Source organism: Perognathus longimembris, chromosome 2 (genome assembly GCF_023159225.1).
Source record: "Perognathus longimembris pacificus isolate PPM17 chromosome 2, ASM2315922v1, whole genome shotgun sequence".
Taxonomy (NCBI): Eukaryota; Metazoa; Chordata; class Mammalia; order Rodentia; family Heteromyidae; genus Perognathus; species Perognathus longimembris.
The window spans coordinates 44,642,413-44,663,329 of NC_063162.1; the positions used below are offsets into that span (position 1 = coordinate 44,642,413).

Here is a 20,917-nt window from a genome sequence, read left to right on the forward strand (position 1 = left end):
ACATGCTAGCAACATCCATGGACAAGCTCTGCAACCTCTTGGTGCCTCAGTTTCCTCATCTGAGAAATGGGATGATTTAATGTCTACAGTGATGGGAATAAAATAAGTTAATATATGTAAAGACCTTAGCAAAGTAACAGACACCTAGGAGAGGTCATTATTAACCAGACAGCACAGAATATGACCTGTGTGACTCCATGTTCTCTGGGTGACCTTGGAGGAAGGCCCTGCCATTTTTCCTACTACATAGGTGCGGAGATTGAGATCCGGAGAATGAAGAGGCAGTTGTGGAATCAGGAGTGAACTCAACAAGCAGGCTGTGCCCAGCTCCGTAGGGACTGATCCCACAGGAGCCCCGCTGGCCTCCTGGCAGCTGGCACTGAGGGCTCTCTCCTGCCAGGGATCCTCCACTGGCTGTGTCTGGGCAGGCCTGTCTGGTCCTGCCAGAAGCCGGAACAACAAGGCCTGTGTTTCTAACAAGGCTCCGTGTGTGTTGATGGGTGAGGCCAGCCCTCAAGTCCTAGCAGCAACCTTGGCTGCTGTGGCTCTGACTGGAACAGATTGTTTTGCTATGTCACTGCCAGCCCTGGGGGCACCAGCAGGCTCCCTCGGAAGAGAACTTCGATGTGGGTCTTCTCTGTGGTCTGCTCTCTCTGGGATTCTTCCTGGCTCCTGGTTAGCCAGGGCCAAGGGCTAAATCTGTCTCAGATAAAACATTGAGCCCTAGTTCACTGGCTCTGGGCTGGATCTTGGTCTTACTAAATGTCCATTTCCATCTTGGGCTCCATGTGGCTTCCTCTCCCTGAGGCAGGAGCCCATAGTAGCTGCTGCAGTAACAGAGTTACCCACCGTGTTACATTCCCTTTGAGGGAGTGAGAGAGCCGATTTTATTTTGGGTTTGGCCTATTCATGGGATGAATTGATTGGCCTTCAGCTACTCAGAGCCTGCCCCTGAAGATCAGTAGGGACAAAGAGGTTTCCCGAAGCAGATTCTTGCTCCCTTTAGCTAGAAAGAAGATGATGCTAAGACTGTGACCAACAGATGTCTCACAGTAGTCCCCTAGGGAATGGCTGCCTTTCCTCTGAGAAGACATTTCCCTTTCTCTGCTGAGAAGTGAGGAGAGTGTGTCCTGGCCATCTTCTTCCTCCAGGAGGGCTCCTGGTTCATGATAGAGTCATGGAAGTGACAGCTCTTTAAAAAGCACAGCATAACTTAGGGGCTGGTGGCTCATGCCTATAATCCTAGCTGCTCAGGAGGCTGAGGTGTGAGGATCATGGTTTGAAGCCAGCCAGGACAGAAAAGTACAAGACTCCTGCTCTCATTAGCCAGCAAAATTATGGACTAGAAGCATGGCTCAAGTGATGGAAAAGCCAGCTATGAGCAAGCAAGCTGACTGAGAGCAGGAGGCCTTGAGTTCAATCCCCAGTACAGACAGAAAAGGAAAAAAAAAAGTACAATATAAGAGGGCTGGTGTTGTGGCTCAAGTGGTAGAGTGTCCTCCTAGCAAGCGTGGGACCCTAAGTTTAGAACCCAATATTGCCAAAACACAAAAGAGAAAGATCTTGGGCTTATGTAATAGGATTGCTGGGCTTCTTGTTTAGCATTTGTCGACTCCACCATCAATAAAAACTTAAGCATAAGGCTGGGTGTAGTGGTATGTACCTGCAATCCCAGCTCTCAGGAGCTGAGGCAGAAGAATGATGAGTTCCAGACCAGTCTGGGCTTTGTATAGAGAGACCCTATTCAAAACACAGAAAACAAAACAAAACAAAAAACGCCATAGACAACAGTTTTGTAAGAGATGATCATACTCTGTTCAGGCTTCTCCATTCTAGGTGCTAAGATTGCCCTGCCTCCAGGCAGAGCTCTCTGCCTGGGCCTGCCCTTCTGTGTCCTGCCCTCTGAAGTTGGCATCCTTATCACCCATCACTTAACCACACAAGTGTATGGTCTTGCTGCCAACAAGACCGGTAGGGAGGGAGTGGGCCATCTTGCCTTTTGCGTCTGCTCCCTCCCCATACTTTGCCCGCCGTTGGAAGCAGAAGAAGACCTGACAGGTACCTGTGCTTGTCTCCTGCAGGTTTGAGAAGATGGTTAGTGGCCTATACCTCGGGGAGCTGGTCCGGTTGATCCTGGTCAAGATGGCCAAAGAGGGCCTCTTATTTGAAGGGCGAATCACCCCGGAGCTGCTCACCAGGGGGAAGTTTAACACCAGTGATGTGGAGGCCATAGAAAAGTAGGTACCATCCTGAGGGCTTCTGGTGGAGGGGGACAGAGGCAGGGGCTGGGCTTCAGTCCAAGTGGAAGGGGGCTCCAAGCCCTTCTCCCCTCCCTCTGCCCATCCATCCCACTAGTCTCACAACAGGCACCTTGTGGGGGATCCTTAAGGGAGAACCCAGATAGCAGCAAGTGCCTCCTGCCTAGGTGGAAAGCATTTTTACATGCACCATGTACATAAGATTTAAGTCCAGGATAGTTCCACAGCCATTCAGACTCGGGCCCAAGTTCTCGGAATTCCCTCTTGCTATATCCTGACCTTCTCCAGGCTGTGTTCCAAGAACCCTGGAGACCTGGAGGTGGTACTGGGGTGGATCTGTGGCAAATGCTGTCTACTTAGCTTCCTTGTAGTGATTTACAAAATTCATTAGCATGTTACAGAAAACTCATTTCATTTTGATTAATGCATTATGTTCCAAGCCTTGTGCTTCAAATCCCTCTTCACCGTCACATTTTCAGAGAACACCTATAGTCAGCCAGAAATGTAAGTTTGATAGTCATAGAAGGGAGGGTACAGCCAGGACCTGGCATTGGTGGCCTGTAAGGTACCTATGCCCAGAGTTCACTGTTTTCCTAGTTAGTCACAGGCCTTTGTTCTCAGAGGGGTTTGTAGGTAAGCTTGATAGCAGTGGCTGGATGGTGTAATCCGGTGCCTCCAAGTCTAAAGGAGTCTTATCTGTGGCTGGCATCCATATGCCACCCGCTTCTGTTCCAGGTTCAGGACATACCATGTAGCTGCCTGGAGCCATCTGCACAAGGAGTCATTTCCACTGCTCCCTCTGCTCCTGACATTTCTGTGCAGCCAGTGGCTTCACAGTGTCACAGAAGGCACATGTCAGCTGTCTTTGCAGCTAGGGGAGGCCCTGGGCTCTGGGGTGTTTGGAGACTCTCTCCCTTGTGTGCCCTGATGCTTCAGGAACAGTGGTGCAGAGTCCCAGCCCTGAGTTTCCATCCTTCCCTTTCCACAGGCCGCCTGGTTACCTGCTAGAAAGGGAGGGGAACAGATTATGGCTTAACTTCAAAGTCATTGGTACAGTCAGGAAGGAGATGCCTGCCTTCCTCTTGGCTCTTCGGGCACCAAGAAACAAATACATGTGACCCAGCTCGAGAAAGCATGTGGACTGTGATCAAGGCTCCAAAGAACATGCTCCCGGGCAGGTGTTAGATATTCTCCCTAAATTTAATATGGTACCTCTCTTGCTGGCATTATGCTGGAATCTTGGGCAGGGTTTTTAAAAGGGACATTAAAGGCATAAGAATCAAAGGAAGAAGTAAAACTGCCATTGTTTGCAAATGTAATTAAATGCGTCTGTGGAGCCTTCAAAGACATCTGTAGACAAATGAGAGAGTGACAGGAGAGCTGAGAAAGAGAGCTGGGGAACACAGCAAAGCATTGTATTTCTACTTGTTCTCATTAAGTTTTTAAATCAACTTGGAATTTAGACTTACAGAGGATTCCTGCATAGTCCTCACCAAGCTTTCTCCTTTGTTGACACTACATTGAAGTGTGTGTGTGTGTGTGTGTGTGTGAGAGAGAGAGAGAGAGAGAGAATGAGAAGAGGTTAAGGTACTATGTACAATAGCAACAAAACTATAAAGTACTTGTGAACAAATCCAACCAAAGATACAGAAGACATACAATAGCAGAAGATTAAAATTTGGCTGAAACCCACCAGGAAAGATATAAAAGCAACTCTCAGATCCCATAAGAGGGGTTTCCACTGCCAGGCCTTTGGAGTACTGTACTTTCTCCAGTGGCTACGTGTCTTGCCTGTCTGCTTTCACCTGTGTGCCTGACATGTCCTAACCCAGTCTGGCACAGTTTTCCTATGACCAGTCCATATTTCTTATGGGAGAAGCTCCTCCTCAGGCCTTTGACAGTCTCAGTTCTGGATGGGTCCCGCATTCCCTGTCCCTTGTGCACTGCTGGTATGCTCCTGAACTCATAACTGCCGGCCTCCAACCCACAGGAATAAAGAAGGCCTCCACAATGCCAAAGAAATCCTGACCCGCCTGGGAGTGGAGCCGTCTGACGATGACTGTATTTCAGTGCAGCACGTGTGCACTATTGTCACGTTTCGCTCAGCCAACCTGGTGGCGGCCACACTGAGCACCATCTTGAACCGGCTTCGTGACAACAAAGGCACACCCAGGCTGCGGACCACGGTTGGTGTGGACGGCTCTCTCTACAAGACACACCCACAGTGAGTTTGCCCTTTACTCTGCTTGGCTGTCCGATCTCAGCAGGGGCTAAAGCCCTTTTGCAGGGGTAAGACTTGTGGGACTAGGAAAGGTTTGTTATTTGTTTCTTTAGGCAGACATGACAGTGCCTACTTCTGAGCAGAAGGGTTCCCGTTGCCCATTTGGTTTGGTTTTCATTTTGTTTATTCCAGACAGGGTCTTGCTGTTCCCCCTCCCCAGCTACCCCAAGGCTGGCTTGGACTGAACTCACAATCTTCCTGCCTCAGTCTTTTTATAGACATGTGTCACCAAGCCTGGTGGAGTTGCCCATTTGTGAAATCTTACCCTCAGCAGATTCACTTCCAAACTTTCCTTAGAGATTTCTCAGTGACTTTGCCTTGGGCACAGTGTGTTTGTCTTTCATTGGGAGGAATTTTATCCTTATTATAGCTGTGTCACAGATGTGGCCTGCATTCTCCTTTCAGAAGCTTCCCACTACAATACAACTCACCAAACCCATGACTGGTGTGTGTGTGTGTGTGTGTGTGTGTGTGTGTGTGTGTGTGTGTGTGTGTGTGTGTGTGTGTGTGTGCGTGTGTGCATGTGTGCACATACTTGTATGGGACTTGAACTCAGGGTCTAGGTGATGTCCATTGGTTTTTTTGTTCAAGAGTAGCCCTATACCACTTGACCACATCTCTACTTGTGGCTTTTGGTCTGGTTTATTGGAGATAAGAGTCTCCTGCCTGAGTTGGCTTTGAACTTTGATCTACATATCTGTTTCCTGAGCAGATAGAATTGCATGTGTGAGCCATCAAGCACCCAGCTCAGACATTGCTTTTTTTTTTTTCCTTGAACTCAGGGCCTGAGCACTGTCCCTAGCTTCTTTTTGCTCAAGGCTAGCACTCTACTTCTTTTTCTATGTATGTGGTGCTGAGGAATTGAACCCAGGGCTTCATGTATACGAGGCAAGCACTCTACCTCTAAGCCATATCCCCAGCCCCAGACTTTGCTCTTTTGAATGAGCAATTTGTTGACTCATTGGTGAGCAGAGATGGAGAAATATGCTGTAGGTAATCCTGTTTTTGATGTGAGTCTCTGCTGCCTCCTTGACTGCTGGCTGCCTTTGGTGTCCCTGCACTGGCCAAAATGGTCTTGGCCAGGGAAAATATGGATGGGCATTTTGTAAGTAGCTAAAAGCAAATCCTGTCTTTATTAAGTAAATTTTAACAGAAATTGCCTGTGGCATTTTGTGTTTGGGCCTTAGGTTTCATGCAGCTGTAGGTGACCAGCCCCTGCAAGTCTTGTCCCTTCACCCCAGATCCAGGGGTAGGGACGCCAGTGTAGCTTAGTTTTCAGTGGCAATAGTTCTGTCTTGCCAGGGAGGAAGGATTTGGGCTAGTTGTTGTTATTTGGAAATAGTATAATTTTGTGCTTTTAAAAAATATTTTAAAAACATAGACTGGGGCTGGGGATATAGCCTAGTGGCAAGAGTGCCTGCCTCGGATACACGAGGCCCTAGGTTCGATTCCCCAGCACCACATATACGGAAAACGGCCAGAAGCCGCGCTGTGGCTCAAGTGGCGGAGTGCAAGCCTTGAGCGGGAAGAAGCCAGGGACAGTGCTCAGGCCCTGAGTCCAAGGCCCAGGACTGGCCAAAAAAATAAATAAATAAATAAATAAAAATAAAAACATAGACTGATACTACCTTACACCTGAATAAAAACAATAAAATTATATTTAAAAATAAATAAGTAAATTTTGTAGTTAGGGACGAGGCTCAGTGGTAGAGCAATTTCCTAGCCAGCACCTGAGTTCATTCCCTATTGCTCCCAGATATGTATGTATGTATGTGTGTGTGTGTGTGTGTGTGTGTGTGAGAGAGAGAGAGAGAGAGAGAGAGAGACAGAGAGAGAGAGACAGACAGAGAGAGAGAGATTGTAATGCAGCTAGCCATCTATTCCTTTGGAATTTCTTTCTCACCTGGTATCTCCTGTAAGAAGCTGTATCTTGAGGTGTGGCCCATGCAGATCTCAAACTCTTGATGAACACAGCAATTCTTTTGCCTCAGCTTCCCAAGTAACTGGGACGTACAGGTACCTTACCACACCCGCAGTGTTTTGTTTTCTTTTGGAATTTATTGGCTAATTTTTGGAACAGAAAGCCTAAGGACTTGCAACCTCATATTGAGTTTTTTGTTTTTTTAGTGTAGTAAAGCACACCTAAGATACATTACTTTTTTTTTTTTTTGCCAGTCCTGGGGCTTGGACTCAGGGTCTGAGCAGTGTCCCTGGCTTCTTTTTGCTCAAGGCTAGCACTCTGCCACTTGAGCCACAGCGCCACTTCTGGCCATTTTCTGTATATGTGGTGCTGGGGAATCGAACCCAGGGCCTCATGTATATGAGGCAGGCGCTCTTGCCACTAGGCCATATCCCCAGCCCGATACATTACTTTTTTTTTTTTTTTTTTTTTTTTTTTTGCCAGTCCTGGGCCTTGGACTCAGGGCCTGAGCACTGTCCCTGGCTTCTTTGTACTCAAGGCTAGCACTCTGCCACTTGAGCCACAGCGCCACTTCTGGCCGTTTTCTGTATATGTGGTGCTGGGGAATCGAACCTAAGGCCTCGTGTATCCGAGGCAGGCACTCTTGCCACTAGGCTATATCCCCAGCCCCTCGATACATTACTTTTAACTGTTTTTAAATGTACAGTTTGGTGGTGTTAAGAACATCCATATTGTTGTCCAATCAGCCGTATTCAGAACTTTCTTTTTTGAGTACTAATCAGCATTTATTTATTCATTGTATTTTCCCAGGAAAAGAAGGGAAAGGAAGAGTCAGCATGTGTTACAAAAAATGATTAGAAAAGGGGAAAGGAAATCAATCATGAAATAAAACACCCCAGGGCTGGGACTATCAAAGCCTAAGGGAATTTGGTCTGTAGAGATCAGAGAAAGGACAAACCAGTACACACTTTCCCACCCTCCCTCCCCATAAATTCAAGATTTCTCACAAAGCTTTTGGCTTCTAGCAGTAAACATGGCGTTACATTCGTCCGTCTCCTCTTAAACAATATTGTGGCCACTTTGACATAACTTTCTTGCACCTGTGCACACACAAGTTCCTGAGTGACTTGAACATATATTCATATTTCCTTTCCTGGTCTCCTGACCCCACTTTCTACATGGAAAGCCCCAGTTGCTTCTCTCTAGTATTACAAAACAAGTAGATTTGGTCCCAAATGTCTTGTTTGGTGAGAATCACATTTTTTAAAAAATGGGAATAAGGTGGGGGGTGGGGTGGAGCCCAAGGTTCTTCAGAATCTTTGCACAAGTCACATAAAAGTAAAAGAGACATTTCACAACTTAACTGTGTATGAGCACATAGGTTTTTCTTTTGAAGGACAAAAGGGTAGGAGATAGGACTTATTTTTAGGAAAGATCTAGTCCAAAATGGGAAATAGGAGAAGCGAGGGCATAAAAGAAAAATGATGGTTCAAGATCCTCACTTTAGAAGAGGTTCCCACAACTTGGTTTCGGATCCTTTTGTCTAGTGCAGAACCTTCTGTCAAAGATGCTTTGGCTATTTTTCTCAATTCTAAAAGTTTGTAAACAATAAAACCCCAAAAGAACATGGAGAAAGACCCACACATTGTTATTAACACACACTAGGCCACCTAGCAATTACCAACTCAAAAACTCAGTAAAGTTTCACAAAGCCTAAACAAATACCAGAACTTTCTTTATCTGTAAATTCACCTTCTAAATAACTCTGTGTGTGTGTGTGTGTGTGTGTGTGTGTATACCAGTATTTTCTTGAACTCAGAGCCTTGAAGTTATGCTTGGATTTTTGCACAAGGCTGATGTTCTACTGTTTGAGCCACACTCCTGGCTCTTTTCTGGTTGATTGGAGGTAAGTATCTGGGATTTGTGATCTGAACCTCATATCTCAGCCTCCTGAATAACTAGGATTACCCACCAAGGCCCAGCTAAATAGTAGCTTTTGGTCACATATTTCTTATTTCAGAAGTAATATATATGGAAGTGAGCTGTGGCTCAAGTGGTAGAGCGCTAACCTTGAGCAAAAAGAAAGTCAGAGACAGTGTCTAGACTGTGAGTTCAAGCCCCAGGACCAGCAAAAAAAAAAAAAAAAAAAAACGGGGAGTAATATAGTTAGAACAAACGTGTATGCGTGCACACCAGTCCTGGGGACTGAATTCAGGGCCTAGATACTGTCTCTGTGCTTTTGTGCTTAAGGCTAGTCCACAGCCCTATTTCTGGCTATTTTGGTAGTTAATTGGAGATACAAGTCTGGCTTCAAACTCTGATCCTCAGATCTCACTTCCTGAGTAGCTAGGATTACAGGCATGAGCCATAAGCACTTGGCCCAGAGTAGAAACTTTATAGACTGTTCAAAAAGTCGTGAATAGAGTAAAAGTTATTCTTATCCCTCACCCTTGGCTAATTTTTGCCCCAAACAGCCTAAGTATCTGCAACAATGTTAATATTTTGATTATCTTTTTTTCCTGTTTTTTGTTTGTTTGTTTTTTGGCAGACAGCCCGCCACACAGGAAGCCAGTTTCCGTGTGTCACACAATCCTAAATTTTCTTATTGCCACCAAGCAGTGTCCATATTTTGGGGGGAGAAGGAGAAGGGAAAGAGCCAAGTGAAAATAGAAAAGAACAATAACTTATTAATCCTTCCTCTTAATCCCAACATTTAATATACTCATTCAGTTTGTCCCATGCCACCTTTAGCCAGACACTAAGATCCTTGTTTACTCCAAAGTTAAGTAACTGGCTCAAGGTCACCTTATGTAGCATGGGGGAGGGGGGCAGGGGTGAGCTCACTTTTTTTTTGGTCTGTTTTGGGGCTTCAACTCTAGGCCTAGGTGCTATCTATCCCTGAGCTCTTTTGCTCAAAGCTAGTGCTCTACCACTTTAAGCCACAGCACCACTTCAGGTTTTCTGGTGGTTAATTGAAGATAAAGAGTCTCATGGACTTTGCTGCCTGGGCTGGCTTTGAAGCAAGATCCTCAGATCTAATCCTCCTGAGTAGCTAGGATTACACCAATGCCTGGCCCACTTGGTTGTTTTTTTGTTTTTTCATAATCTGATTTTGAAGCATTGTTCTTTTGAACACTGTGGTGTATCTTGTGGAAGGGAAAAATCCTTTTGGACCTCAAGATTTTATATTCAGTACTCTCCCTCCCTCCTCCCTCCCTCTCCTTCCCCTTTTTCTTACAGCTAGTACTCTACCCCTTGGGCCATGGGTTAATTGGAAAGGGCATCTTGCATTTTTTTCTGCCAAGGTTGGCTTTGCACTTTTGAACTGTTATCTTCAGATCTCAGCCTCTTGAGTAGCTAGGATTAAAGGTGTGAATCACAGGTGTCCAGCTGAAACCTCAATTTTTATGTGTGATTGCGGACAATATTTTTTTTTGCCAGTCCAGGGCCTGAGCACTGTCTCTGGCTTCTTTTTGCTCAAGGCTAGCACTCTGCCACTTGAGCCATAGTGCCACTTCTGGCCCTTTTCTATTTATGTGATGCTGGGGAATCGAACCCAGGGCTTCATGTATACCAGGCAAGCACTCTTGCCACTAGGCCATCCATATTCCTAGCCCCTCTTTTTTTTTTTTACTTGTCAGCACTCACGGCCTTTTCTGCAGTGAATGAACAGGACCTGCGTGACGCCACAAAGCCAGTGTAGAGCACGGGTTGAAAGCGCTGGGGATGCTGGTCCAGCGCTGCTAAAGGACTCCTCCCTGTCCCCTTTCCCCCAGGTATTCCCGGCGGTTCCACAAGACCCTGAGGCGCCTGGTACCTGACACTGATGTGCGGTTCCTTCTCTCGGAGAGCGGCAGTGGCAAAGGAGCTGCCATGGTGACTGCGGTGGCCTACCGCCTGGCTGAGCAGCACCGGCAGATTGAGGAGACCCTGGCCCGTTTCCACCTCACCAAACAGATGCTGCTGGAGGTGAAGCAGAGGATGCGGGCCGAGATGGAGATCGGGCTGTCAAAGGAGACCCATGAAAAGGCCACCGTCAAGATGCTGCCATCCTTTGTCAGGAGCACCCCAGATGGGACCGGTGAGGGGCTGTGGCCCAGGGACAGTGGGGCTAGGGGAGCTGCATCCTCCCGTGGACTGGCAGTGCATGATGTGGCAGGAGCTGGAGGCTCGCTCACCTGATTGTTCTTGTTTGGACTCATTTGTCATGAGAGAGGCTCAGAGCAGGTCATTTCTTCCCATTAGCCTGTTGGAAAGTGGGACGGGCATTGAAGGAGGAATGCACATAATTCATGCACAACACTGCCTTCGTTAGTCCTGGCAGGGTGTTCCAAGGAGAAGGGCCTGGGCTTGCATGCCTCAGTGGATCGGAGAAAGCATCCAGCCCTTATTCTATTCTTGCTTGCTTTAACTGGAGCTAAGCTCTTTGGAAACTCTGAGGAACTTTTGGAGTGGCTCCTTGAACAGCCAGTGTTTGTGATATGTTTACATCTTATATATCAGTTACTTTGTGCCCACATGTGTGTGTGTGTGTGTGTGTGTGTGTGTGCGCCAGCCTGTATATATGCCAGTACTAGGGCTTTGACTCAGGGCCTCAAGCCCTCACTTTCCTTTTTTACTCAAGGCTAGCACTATACCACTTGTGCTACATCTCCACTTCTATCTAGCTGCTGCTTCCTTCTCCTCCTCCTCCTCCTCCTCCTCCTCCTCCTCCTCCTCCTCCTCCTCCTCCCTCCCTCCCCCCTTCTCCTCCTCCCCTCCCCCTCCTCTTTATTTATTTTTTTGGCCAGTCCTGGGCCTTGGACCCAGGGCCTGAGCACTGTCCCTGGCTTCTCTTTGCTCAAGGCTAGCACTCTGCCACTTGAGCCACAGCGCCACTTCTGGCCGTTTTCTATATATGTGGTGCTGGGGAATCGAACCCAGGGCCTCATGTATACAAGGCAAGCTCTCTTGCCACTAGGCCATATCCCCAGCCCCCTCCTCATTATTTTTAAGTAGTTCTACAAAAGAGTTTCAATTCAGCATGTCAGTTTGTGGAATACAGTGCATCTCAATGTCACCTCTTTTGTCATTGTTTCCCATCTCTTCCAATCCATCATCACTTCTGGTTTCTTGCTAGTTAATTTGTGATAAGAATCAGAATCTCATAGACTTTTCTGCCCAGGCTGGTTTTGAACCATGATCTTCAGAGCTCAGCCTTCTGAGCAGCTAAGATTGTAGGCATGAGCTGCCCTGTGCCTGGCCTTGCAATACTCTGTTAGTCTAAGATCCAAGATGGGGGAGACACAAACTCCATCTTTTGGAGAAGATGGTATAGAAAAGGGAAGAATAATATACATCAGTGTAAATTAGTCATTTTTATATGGGGTTCCCTAAAATCAGTGCATTGTGCCAGGCTTTTTAATTGTGGCAGTGACTCAGGAGACCTTTTGTCCTTTAGTGTAGCACTGTTCCTATGTCAGGGTTCTGTGGCCATCCTTCTCCCAGCCTGCACAATGGGTTGATGGGAAGGGGAATTACACTTTCTCCTCTTGCTAATCTGGAGTCTCTGGGTTATTGGCTGCCTAGAAGCACTGAGCTGTCTGCAACCTTCTTTGTGTTCCTTGTTGTCTTTAACAGAGAATGGTGACTTCTTGGCCCTGGATCTTGGAGGAACAAATTTCCGTGTCCTGCTGGTGAAAATCCGTAGTGGGAAAAAGAGAACAGTGGAGATGCACAACAAGATCTATGCCATTCCCTTGGAAATCATGCAGGGCACCGGGGAGGAGGTAGGCAGCACTGAGCTTACAGCCCCAACATGTGTGCACCACATATAAGGCCCATGGTAGCCTCATGACCCTCATGACCCATGAACCTTGTGATATCCACTGTCTATACCTGGGACAGCATCGGGTAACTTCAGCTATGCCTTCTCAGAGATGAAAGGGGCTAGGAGAGTCCTGAAGGGTTTCACGCTGCTTGTGTAAGAGTGAACATGTGTGTGTATGCCTACTTTATGCATGTGTGCTCTGACATGTAAAAGCAGAGCGAGCCCAAGTTATCTCTTGTCTCCTAAAGCTTTTTGACCACATTGTCTCCTGCATCTCTGACTTCCTGGACTACATGGGAATAAAAGGGCCCCGGATGCCTCTGGGCTTTACCTTCTCCTTTCCCTGCAAGCAGACGAGTCTGGACGCGGTGAGTCTTTTCCAAGGGATGTCAGAACCTTGGACAGCGCCGAGTCACTGTGGTCCAGATGGGCTGTCCTGTGACGCCTTCTCCAGTCATACCTGGGTATCTAGGACTGACTCACAGGTCACAGTGGGTCAACACCGGCCTACCTTCACCCCCTCCAGGCACATCCTAAGACTCGACTGTCATTTTTTTCAGTTTTTAAAGGTGTAAGGACTTTCTGGCGTTTTTGTTTGTTTGGGGTTTTTTTTTTGATACAAGATCAGGCTGGTTGGTCCCAGGTTGGTCTTGAACTTGAGACCTTCCTGCCTTCATCTTCCAAATATTGGGAATTATAGGTGTGAACCACCATGCTAAGCCTCATGTGTGGTTGTTTTTTTTTTTAAGCTCCTTTATTATAGTGCACACCTGTGACACTTAAAAAATTTTTTTCTGCCAGTCCTGGGGCTTGGACTCAGGGTCTGAGCACTGTCCCTGGCTGCTTTTGCTCAAGGCTAGCACTTTACCTCTTGAGCCACAGCACTACTTCTGGCTTTTTCTATATATGTGGTGCTGAGGAATTGAACCCAGGGCTTCAAGTCTACCTCTAGGCCATATTCCCAGCCCACCTGTGGCACTTTTTATCAAGCAAGTATGTGACTTAAGTCCAGCCACACCTAAAGTTTACTTGGGGGTAATGTGGTATTAATAAAATTTGCAATTTTTTAGTTAATATGGTCAGCTAACACTTCTGGGGAATTACTTGTTCATACCACAGATAGCATCAGGCTAACAATCAGGCTAAGAATGGTCCACCATTACCATTTTCTTGTAAAAAAAAATTCTTTAAGTCACTTATTTATTTGTTGGTATCAGGGATTGAATTGATGACTTTGCCTATAGCTTGGTTTGTTTGGCTAGTGCTCTACCACTTGAGCCATACTTCCAATCCAACATTTTTCTGGTTAATCAGAGATGGAGTCTCACAGACTTTGTTGCCTGTGTTGGCTTTGAACCACGATCCTCCAGTTCTCAGCCTCCTAGGTAGCTAGGATTAAAAAGACCAATGTCTTTTTAAATGCCTCAATATTTTTGCAATGCTGAGGGTTCAACCCAACACCACAGTGCATATTTTTAGGCAAAAGGCTATGCCACTAAATGACACCCTCATGACCCATGAACCTTGTGCTTCCATTTCTCCATTCATGAAATAGGTATTATAAATCAGGCAGACTGGAGGCTAGTAGGGAAGGTCCAGCCTGTAGGGCTCTGCTTTTTATTGGCTCACTATCCTGGTGTTTATGCATTGTCTGAATGTAAGGCCTTGGTACCTGCTACCAGGGAGGGACATTTATTTAATCAACAAGTTGTCTGGTGCCCAGAACATCTAATCACCAGGTTGTGCTGGTCCTTCTCATGTTTCAGGGAGTCCTCCTCACCTGGACAAAAGGCTTTAAGGCAACAGACTGTGTTGGTCATGACGTAGCCACTTTACTAAGGGACGCAATAAAAAGGAGAGAGGTAACTATTTTAACTATAATAATGTTTATAAAGCTATTTTCTACTTTTGGGGGTTATAAAAATTGTACCAGCTTGTAAAGATTTGGAAGGAGCCAGAGCGGTGGCTCATGCCTGTAATCTTTGCCGTTCACAAGGTTGAAATCTGAGGATCGTGTTATGGGATTTGGCTAATAGAAGTTCTCCATTTTCTCAGTTGCCAGCTATTAAACTGGAGTTATCACTTTTGTATGTCAAAGTATTGAAAAGAAAATACTGATTTTTGAGACAAGATCTTTCTGCCTTATAGCCTTGGCTGGTCTCAAACTTACCATCTTTTTGCCTTAGCCTCTTGAGGGCTGGGATTACAGGTGTGTATACCACCACTCCTGACACTAGTATGACATTTTTTTGAAGAAAGGTAAAATCATGACTCTTGTATGAATGAAAAAAGAAAAGCTATACATAGCCTGGCATTGTCAGCTAGACCATGGCATTCTAATGAACATGGTTTTCTAGAGCTCAGTCATCAGACATGACTGCTCTTCTGGCACATAAAGAATAACCATGTAGTAATCATGTCATAATTCAGAACATAGTTCTAGAATCTGCCTTGTTCCCTGACATCTTCAGATCCAGAGTAAACTTACCCAGAGTTACTGAATAACAGGACTCAAGCCAGGCTCAACCGCTGCTTCCCTAAAGCCACGCCTGTTTCTTTTCAAAGGAATTTGACCTGGATGTCGTGGCCATGGTCAACGACACAGTGGGCACCATGATGACCTGTGCCTATGAGGAGCCCACCTGTGAGATTGGACTTATTGTAGGTGGGTGTCTCTAATTGGGAAAAGGAAGGCTGGGTTTCAGCAGGGCAGCCCACTGGGCTCTGTGGGGCCCACTGGACGTGTTGGAAGGGGGATGGGCAGGCTGGAAGTGGTTAGGAGAGAGGGAAAGGACAAAGGAATCACTTCCTTTTTTTTCCATGTAGATTACAAGGACTCGAGATCCCTGTAATCTATGGGAAGTGTTTTGAGAGGTCCCACAGAAGGAGAATTTCCTAAGGTGGAAGTGGAGCCAAGATTTATTTTATTGAATAGGGAAAAGTAGGGAGAAGTAGGAGAGGCTAGAACCTTGCGCTTCATGCCCGGAGGGGCATGACAAAGACTCATTGGTGGTTCTCATTGGTCTCTGAATTTCCGCAGCTAGTGCATACATGGGCACAGGGTAATCTTGCAATCTAGTGACCTCTGAGCCCTTGCTTGATAGAAATGATCAAAGGACCAAGTGTTTTGGATCTATTTGGCCAGAAGACATGTCCTTGAATTGTCCTCTTGACATTGAAAGTCCACCCCATCCCACCTAGAGTAGAGGCCTGGTGCTCCAGAGCCTGGGTGTGGAATGGGCAAGCCCCCCTAGCCTGCAGCTCTGCCTCGCCTGGGAACTGGTGCCAGAGTCCAGTGATTTTACCTTCATTGTAAGACCATTAATATAGCTCATGTCAGGCTGGGTGTTTGCTGGAGCTGCTCAGAAGGCTGAGATCTGGTGATTGTGGTTCAAAGCCAGCCCAGGCAGGAAAGACTGAGACTTTTATCTCCAGTTAACCACCAAAAAGCTGAAAATGGAACTGTGGCTCAACTGGAAGAGTGCCAGTCTTGAGCACAGGACCTTGGACGGTGCCCAGGCTTTCCTTCAAGCCCCACTACTAGCACATGTGCACACACATACATCAACACACAAGCACACCACAGCACACACAATATAGCCCAACTACTAGCGTGCGCGCGTGCGCGCGCGCGCGCACACACACACACACACACATACACACACCACGCATACACAATATAGCCCAGGTCAACCTGCAAGGCTCTTGGTATCAGGTGCTTTCTGTGCAACTTCGATTCTCTAGTTGTGTTTGGAGGTTTTCCTAGAGAACCTTGGGAAAGCAAAGCTATTGCTTTGTTCATCTCCATTGTGTTTCCCTATCTGTACAGTCACAGACCCCAGGCCTCAGGCCCAGCTGCCAAGTTCCCAGGTGTGGTGGCCTCATCATTAACCCCATTGTGTGTTACAGGTACTGGCTGTAATGCCTGCTACATGGAGGAAATGAGGAACGTGGAAATGGTGGAAGGGAACCAGGGCCTAATGTGTATCAACATGGAATGGGGTGCCTTTGGGGAGAATGGGTGTCTGGACGATATCAGAACTGAATATGACCGAGCAGTGGATGAATATTCTCTAAACAGTGGGAAGCAAAGGTAACTGTCTGGCAGAGGAAGCACCTGAAGGATGGGGAGAGTATTGAGCTGCATTCTACCTCTTACACGGGAAGAAGTTTCTAGTAGGCCTGAGGTCTGGGGAAGGCTTGGGAACTGGTCCTCTGGTTCACTCCTGACCTTGGCTTTTGGCCTAGCAATGGCAGAAAACCCAACGAGACGGCACTGATATGGGACGTAGACTATGTCTAGAGGGCAGGTGGCAGTGGACATACCAATGCCTCAGTAGCCTTTTTCTGGCTGGGGAGAATTTGGCCTTCCAGTGCTCTTCTTTTCCTCCCCATCGGAATAATATGAAGGGTAGTGTTATACTTAGGCCCTGTCTCAATTCCTCCGTCCTACTGCAAACTCCTGTACCACCTAGTGGCCATTTGCAACTTTGCTGTTCAGGACTGGACTGAAATGGCACAAGAAACATGGGAACTTTCCTTTGTTGTCTTCTCATCCCATTAGGCCTCACTGCTTATTTGCAGGAGTAAACCAGAGGGGCTTGTACTTTGCCAAGGGCCTCTCACCGTGCTGTACTGTGTGCCCTGGGACTCAGCTGAGCAAGATTCACATTCCCTGCCCTTAGGGTTGTCAGTCACTGGTGGTGACAGGAGCCCGCTAGCCTGTGTGCTCCCAAGGAGAAGGGGAAGGATTGGCGGGGGGGGGGGGAGGGGGGGGGAGGTGGTGGTGGTGGTGGTGGTGTGAGGGAGCCTGAAGCAGGTAGGCAGAGCCTACATGGTGGGGAGCACCATGGGCCTTGCTGGGGACAGGGCACTTGGCCAATAGGGATTCAGCCAGGCAAAAGCAGGAAGTCTGTGGGAGAAGGAGACCATCTAGCTGAGCTTTGTGTTGGATTGGGGGTGGGGTGGGGGTCCTGGTCCTTTCTGGTACTCTCTGCCTCATGGGCCACCACAGGGCAGGTCTGTGGCTCTGCCCTGGGGCTGAGGTGACAGTAAGAGACTGAGACCAAGAGGCTAGTAGAGGGCTAGTTGTCCTTTTGATCATTCGGCATAGATGCCCAGCCCCCTTCTCCTGTCCCAGGTATGAGAAGATGATCAGTGGTATGTACCTGGGTGAAATTGTCCGCAACATCTTGATTGACTTCACCAAGAGAGGATTCCTCTTCCGAGGACAGATCTCTGAGCCACTCAAGACCCGAGGCATCTTTGAGACCAAGTTTCTCTCTCAGATTGAGAGGTGAGTGGGGAGGGAATTACACCACTGTTTTGGGCTCTGCTCTTCTAGACACCTCGAGTAAGTGGATGTACATTGTTTGCCCTTCCATGTCTGGCTTATTTCACTTAGTGAAATGCTTTCACGGTTCACCCAAGTTGTAGCTTGTGTCAGAATTTCCTCATTGTTTTTCTTTTTACATTTTGTTTTTTATGGTACTGGAGTTTGAAATCAGAGCCTTGCACTTGCTAGGCTGGTACAGTAATGCTGAGCCATGCCTCTGGCCCTGATTCTTCTGGTTGTCCACCACAGTGACCGGTTAGCGCTGCTGCAAGTCCGTGCCATCCTTCAGCAACTGGGTCTGAACAGCACATGTGACGACAGTATCCTGGTCAAGACGGTGTGCGGGGTGGTATCCAAGCGGGCCGCCCAGTTGTGTGGTGCAGGCATGGCCGCCGTGGTGGACAAGATCCGTGAGAACAGAGGGCTGGACTATCTGAACGTGACCGTGGGGGTGGACGGGACGCTCTACAAGCTGCATCCCCAGTGAGTACAGCTTCTTGGATGGGCGGAGCTTGCTGGGCTGGATCACAGCCACAGGTGTGGCTCCCACCAGGGCAAAGCCTCATGGGGCCCAGCAGCCTAAGGCTGTGCCGTCCATGGAGAATAGGCATCCCTGGAGTTTGGCTGGGACCCTTGGCTAGCTCACACAGCATGAGGCGGCTCTCACCCTGCGTTTCCTGATCCCTGTCAGGTGGGAGTGAAAGGAGAATAGATGTGAGCTGACCCATCCAGTAGGCCAGCTGCCGTCACTCTAGATAAGGCTGGGTTTGCTCCGGTGGAGAAGAACCTAAGAAGAGGGGAGGAGGGCTTGTATTCACAGATCTATATTGGGCTCCAAGGCAGGGAGGGCAGAGAGTGGCCTCCTTTTGCTCAAGTGTCTGATACCCCAGTTGGGGAGGAACATGTGACCCCATCTGCTCACATCTCAAACTTGGTTCCTATGATCAAGTGACCATGTCTAAACTTGGGGTACATTGGTCAGTGAAAAGTCTGCCAGTAATTTCTCGTGGGTCCATCTGTCACAGTCCTTACAAGCAACCTCACCTAGCTGTGTAGACATTCTGTTTATCTCGTGCCCTGCTTGAGATAAAAGATCTCTTGCTTCATCTTTATCTCCATCTCCCATCTTCATCACTGTCCTCATCATCGTTAGAGGTAGTACAGGAAAAGTGGGAGGGGTAGAGCTAGGCTTTGGAGTCATAAACTCTTTATGTGTTTTGTGTGTGTATGTGTGTGTGCTAGGAATGGGAATTGAACTCAGAGCCTAGGTGCTATCCTTAGCTATTTTTGCCCTACCACTTGAACCACAGCTAAACTTTTGGGGTTTTTTGGTGGTTAATTGGAGGTAAGAGTTTCACAGACTTTCATGCCTGGGCTATCTTTAAATTGCGACCCTCAGATCTCAGCTTCCCGAGTAGTGGGGATTACAGATATGAGCCACTGGTGCCTGGCTAGAGTCATGTCCTCTTACCCTCAGTCCTGGCGTCATATAGAAGCTGTTCTCAATTACTTCATCTCTGCTCAATCTCTTTTTCCTCCTGGGATTGCAGATACTGTCCTGGCTAGAAACTATACGAAATGTAGGTGCCTAGTAGGTGCCCATACAAGGTAGGGATAGCTTCTAAGAGCCTCATTCTGGCCCTCACTTTCATTTTCAGCACAGAGTGCCAAACCCCAGAGATTGTCCCATGGAGGGGGCTTCCTTCTCTTGCTGCAGGGGCTGTGGCTGGGAGTAGTCTAGGGGGTGAGGGGGGTGTCTCAAGACTGAAGGTGAGGTGGTACTGTTTGTTCTCATGTGTCCCGAATCAACCCAGTGCTTGGGCTTGCCTTGGGGTGGAGGGTCCTTGCATAGACCCCACATCCTTCTTGCTTATCAGACCACTTAGCAGCCCTGAGTTCTGAGGAGGGGTGTCTTGAGTATTACTCATGCTCTGGCTCTCCCAAGCTATACAGGTAACTTGGTTTGGGATTCTCATGTGTGCCCCCTGCTAGAGAGGGCAATAACAACATGGCTGTAAGTCCCGTGGGCTTGAGCTGCTCTTGGCTGGCAGAGCCTCCTCCTCCTCATTGTTGGGACTTGAGTGTTGTCAGCTGGGATCCGCAACCCCTCTCCTGCCCTCCTCTCCCTACCTTCTCTTCTGCTTTGTCTTGCAGCTTCTCCAGAATCATGCACCAAACTGTGAAGGAACTGTCACCTCAGTGTAACGTGTCCTTCCTCCTGTCTGAAGACGGAAGTGGTAAGGGGGCTGCCCTCATCACAGCCGTGGGTGTGCGGCTCCGAGACAACAGCAGCTAAGAGCCAGCACTCCCAGCCTGCTGCCCTTCCAGCACTTCTCTATACAAGCGATGACCCCCACCCTGTTCCACCCATGAGCTGTGTTGGGCGACCCCAACGCCAGAGCCCGCCTTGCCAGCATGGGAGGAGAACAGAACCCAACCAATGGCGCCTCACGTAGGGTCCCACATAGAGTGTGTGCTGTTGATAATCTCTCGCCCGGACCCCTCACTGCCCCGCCACTCTGCATGATTTGATCTCCACCCAGCCGTGCACCCCCCACGTGTGAGGTGTAGCAACATTCTCCCTTCCTTGGGCGCCCCACCAGCCGAGCCAGTGCTGGTTCAGAGGAAGACTCACACCATCCCACAAGGCCTGCAGGGCCTCCGGAGCCCATCCTTGGGGCCACCTCCTCCATGTCAAGTGTATTATCACCAGCAGACACTGCCGGGACCCCCTCTCCCGGGGGGCATGGCCTGAGAGCAAGTATGGATGTGGCATTACTGCGTGCAGCCCCTTGTGCAGCCTGGCATGCCATCAGGAGGAGTCAGTGCCACCGAGTTGTGTGTCCGTGGACCTGGTCCTAGCCACATTGTGACAGTCTTGCATTCTGTGTGTCTCCTGGGGATTGGGGGAGGTGGGAAGTCATGCGGGAAAATGTGTTGTCTCCATCAGAGTAAAAAAGGAACCAACCCACAAATGATGCCGTCACTGGAATCTCCCATCGCTTTTGTGAGCCATGTTGTATGACTAGTAAACTTTGTACCGATTCAAACACCCGAGTGATGTTTGCTACTGGGGTGAAGGGGCAGAGATCTTGGCATGTGGCAACAGCCAGATGCTGGGATTTGTGTGGCCTTCTGGGTGGGGGAAAGATTTAAATAAAATTATGGTCTGTAACCCCCCAGCTTTAGCATGAGGAGTTCTATACCGGCCCTGCAGAATACAAAAACATAGTCTCTCCTCTCAGCTGGCCTCCCTACCCCAGCCCTGCTAGTTTCTCCTCTAGTCCCAGTGTTCTGAACCCCACTACCCTAG

General features: G+C 48.1%; 1 protein-coding gene across 2 annotated transcripts in view; it reads left to right on the forward strand.

The window, feature by feature from the left end:
• Hk1 (hexokinase 1) overlaps positions 1-20,654 on the forward strand; it is a 63,018-nt gene extending 42,364 nt beyond the window's left edge. For both annotated transcript variants that reach the window (XM_048338916.1, XM_048338915.1), the window contains exons 8-18: positions 2,082-2,237; positions 4,249-4,482; positions 10,237-10,541; positions 12,080-12,228; positions 12,518-12,637; positions 14,036-14,131; positions 14,835-14,934; positions 16,179-16,362; positions 17,410-17,565; positions 17,854-18,087; positions 19,759-20,654. In XM_048338916.1, coding sequence (XP_048194873.1) covers positions 2,082-2,237; positions 4,249-4,482; positions 10,237-10,541; positions 12,080-12,228; positions 12,518-12,637; positions 14,036-14,131; positions 14,835-14,934; positions 16,179-16,362; positions 17,410-17,565; positions 17,854-18,087; positions 19,759-19,900 — 1,876 coding nt within the window. In that variant the 3' untranslated portion in view covers positions 19,901-20,654. The remainder of the gene's footprint in view (positions 1-2,081; positions 2,238-4,248; positions 4,483-10,236; positions 10,542-12,079; positions 12,229-12,517; positions 12,638-14,035; positions 14,132-14,834; positions 14,935-16,178; positions 16,363-17,409; positions 17,566-17,853; positions 18,088-19,758) is intronic.
• Positions 20,655-20,917: the final 263 nt, after the last annotated feature.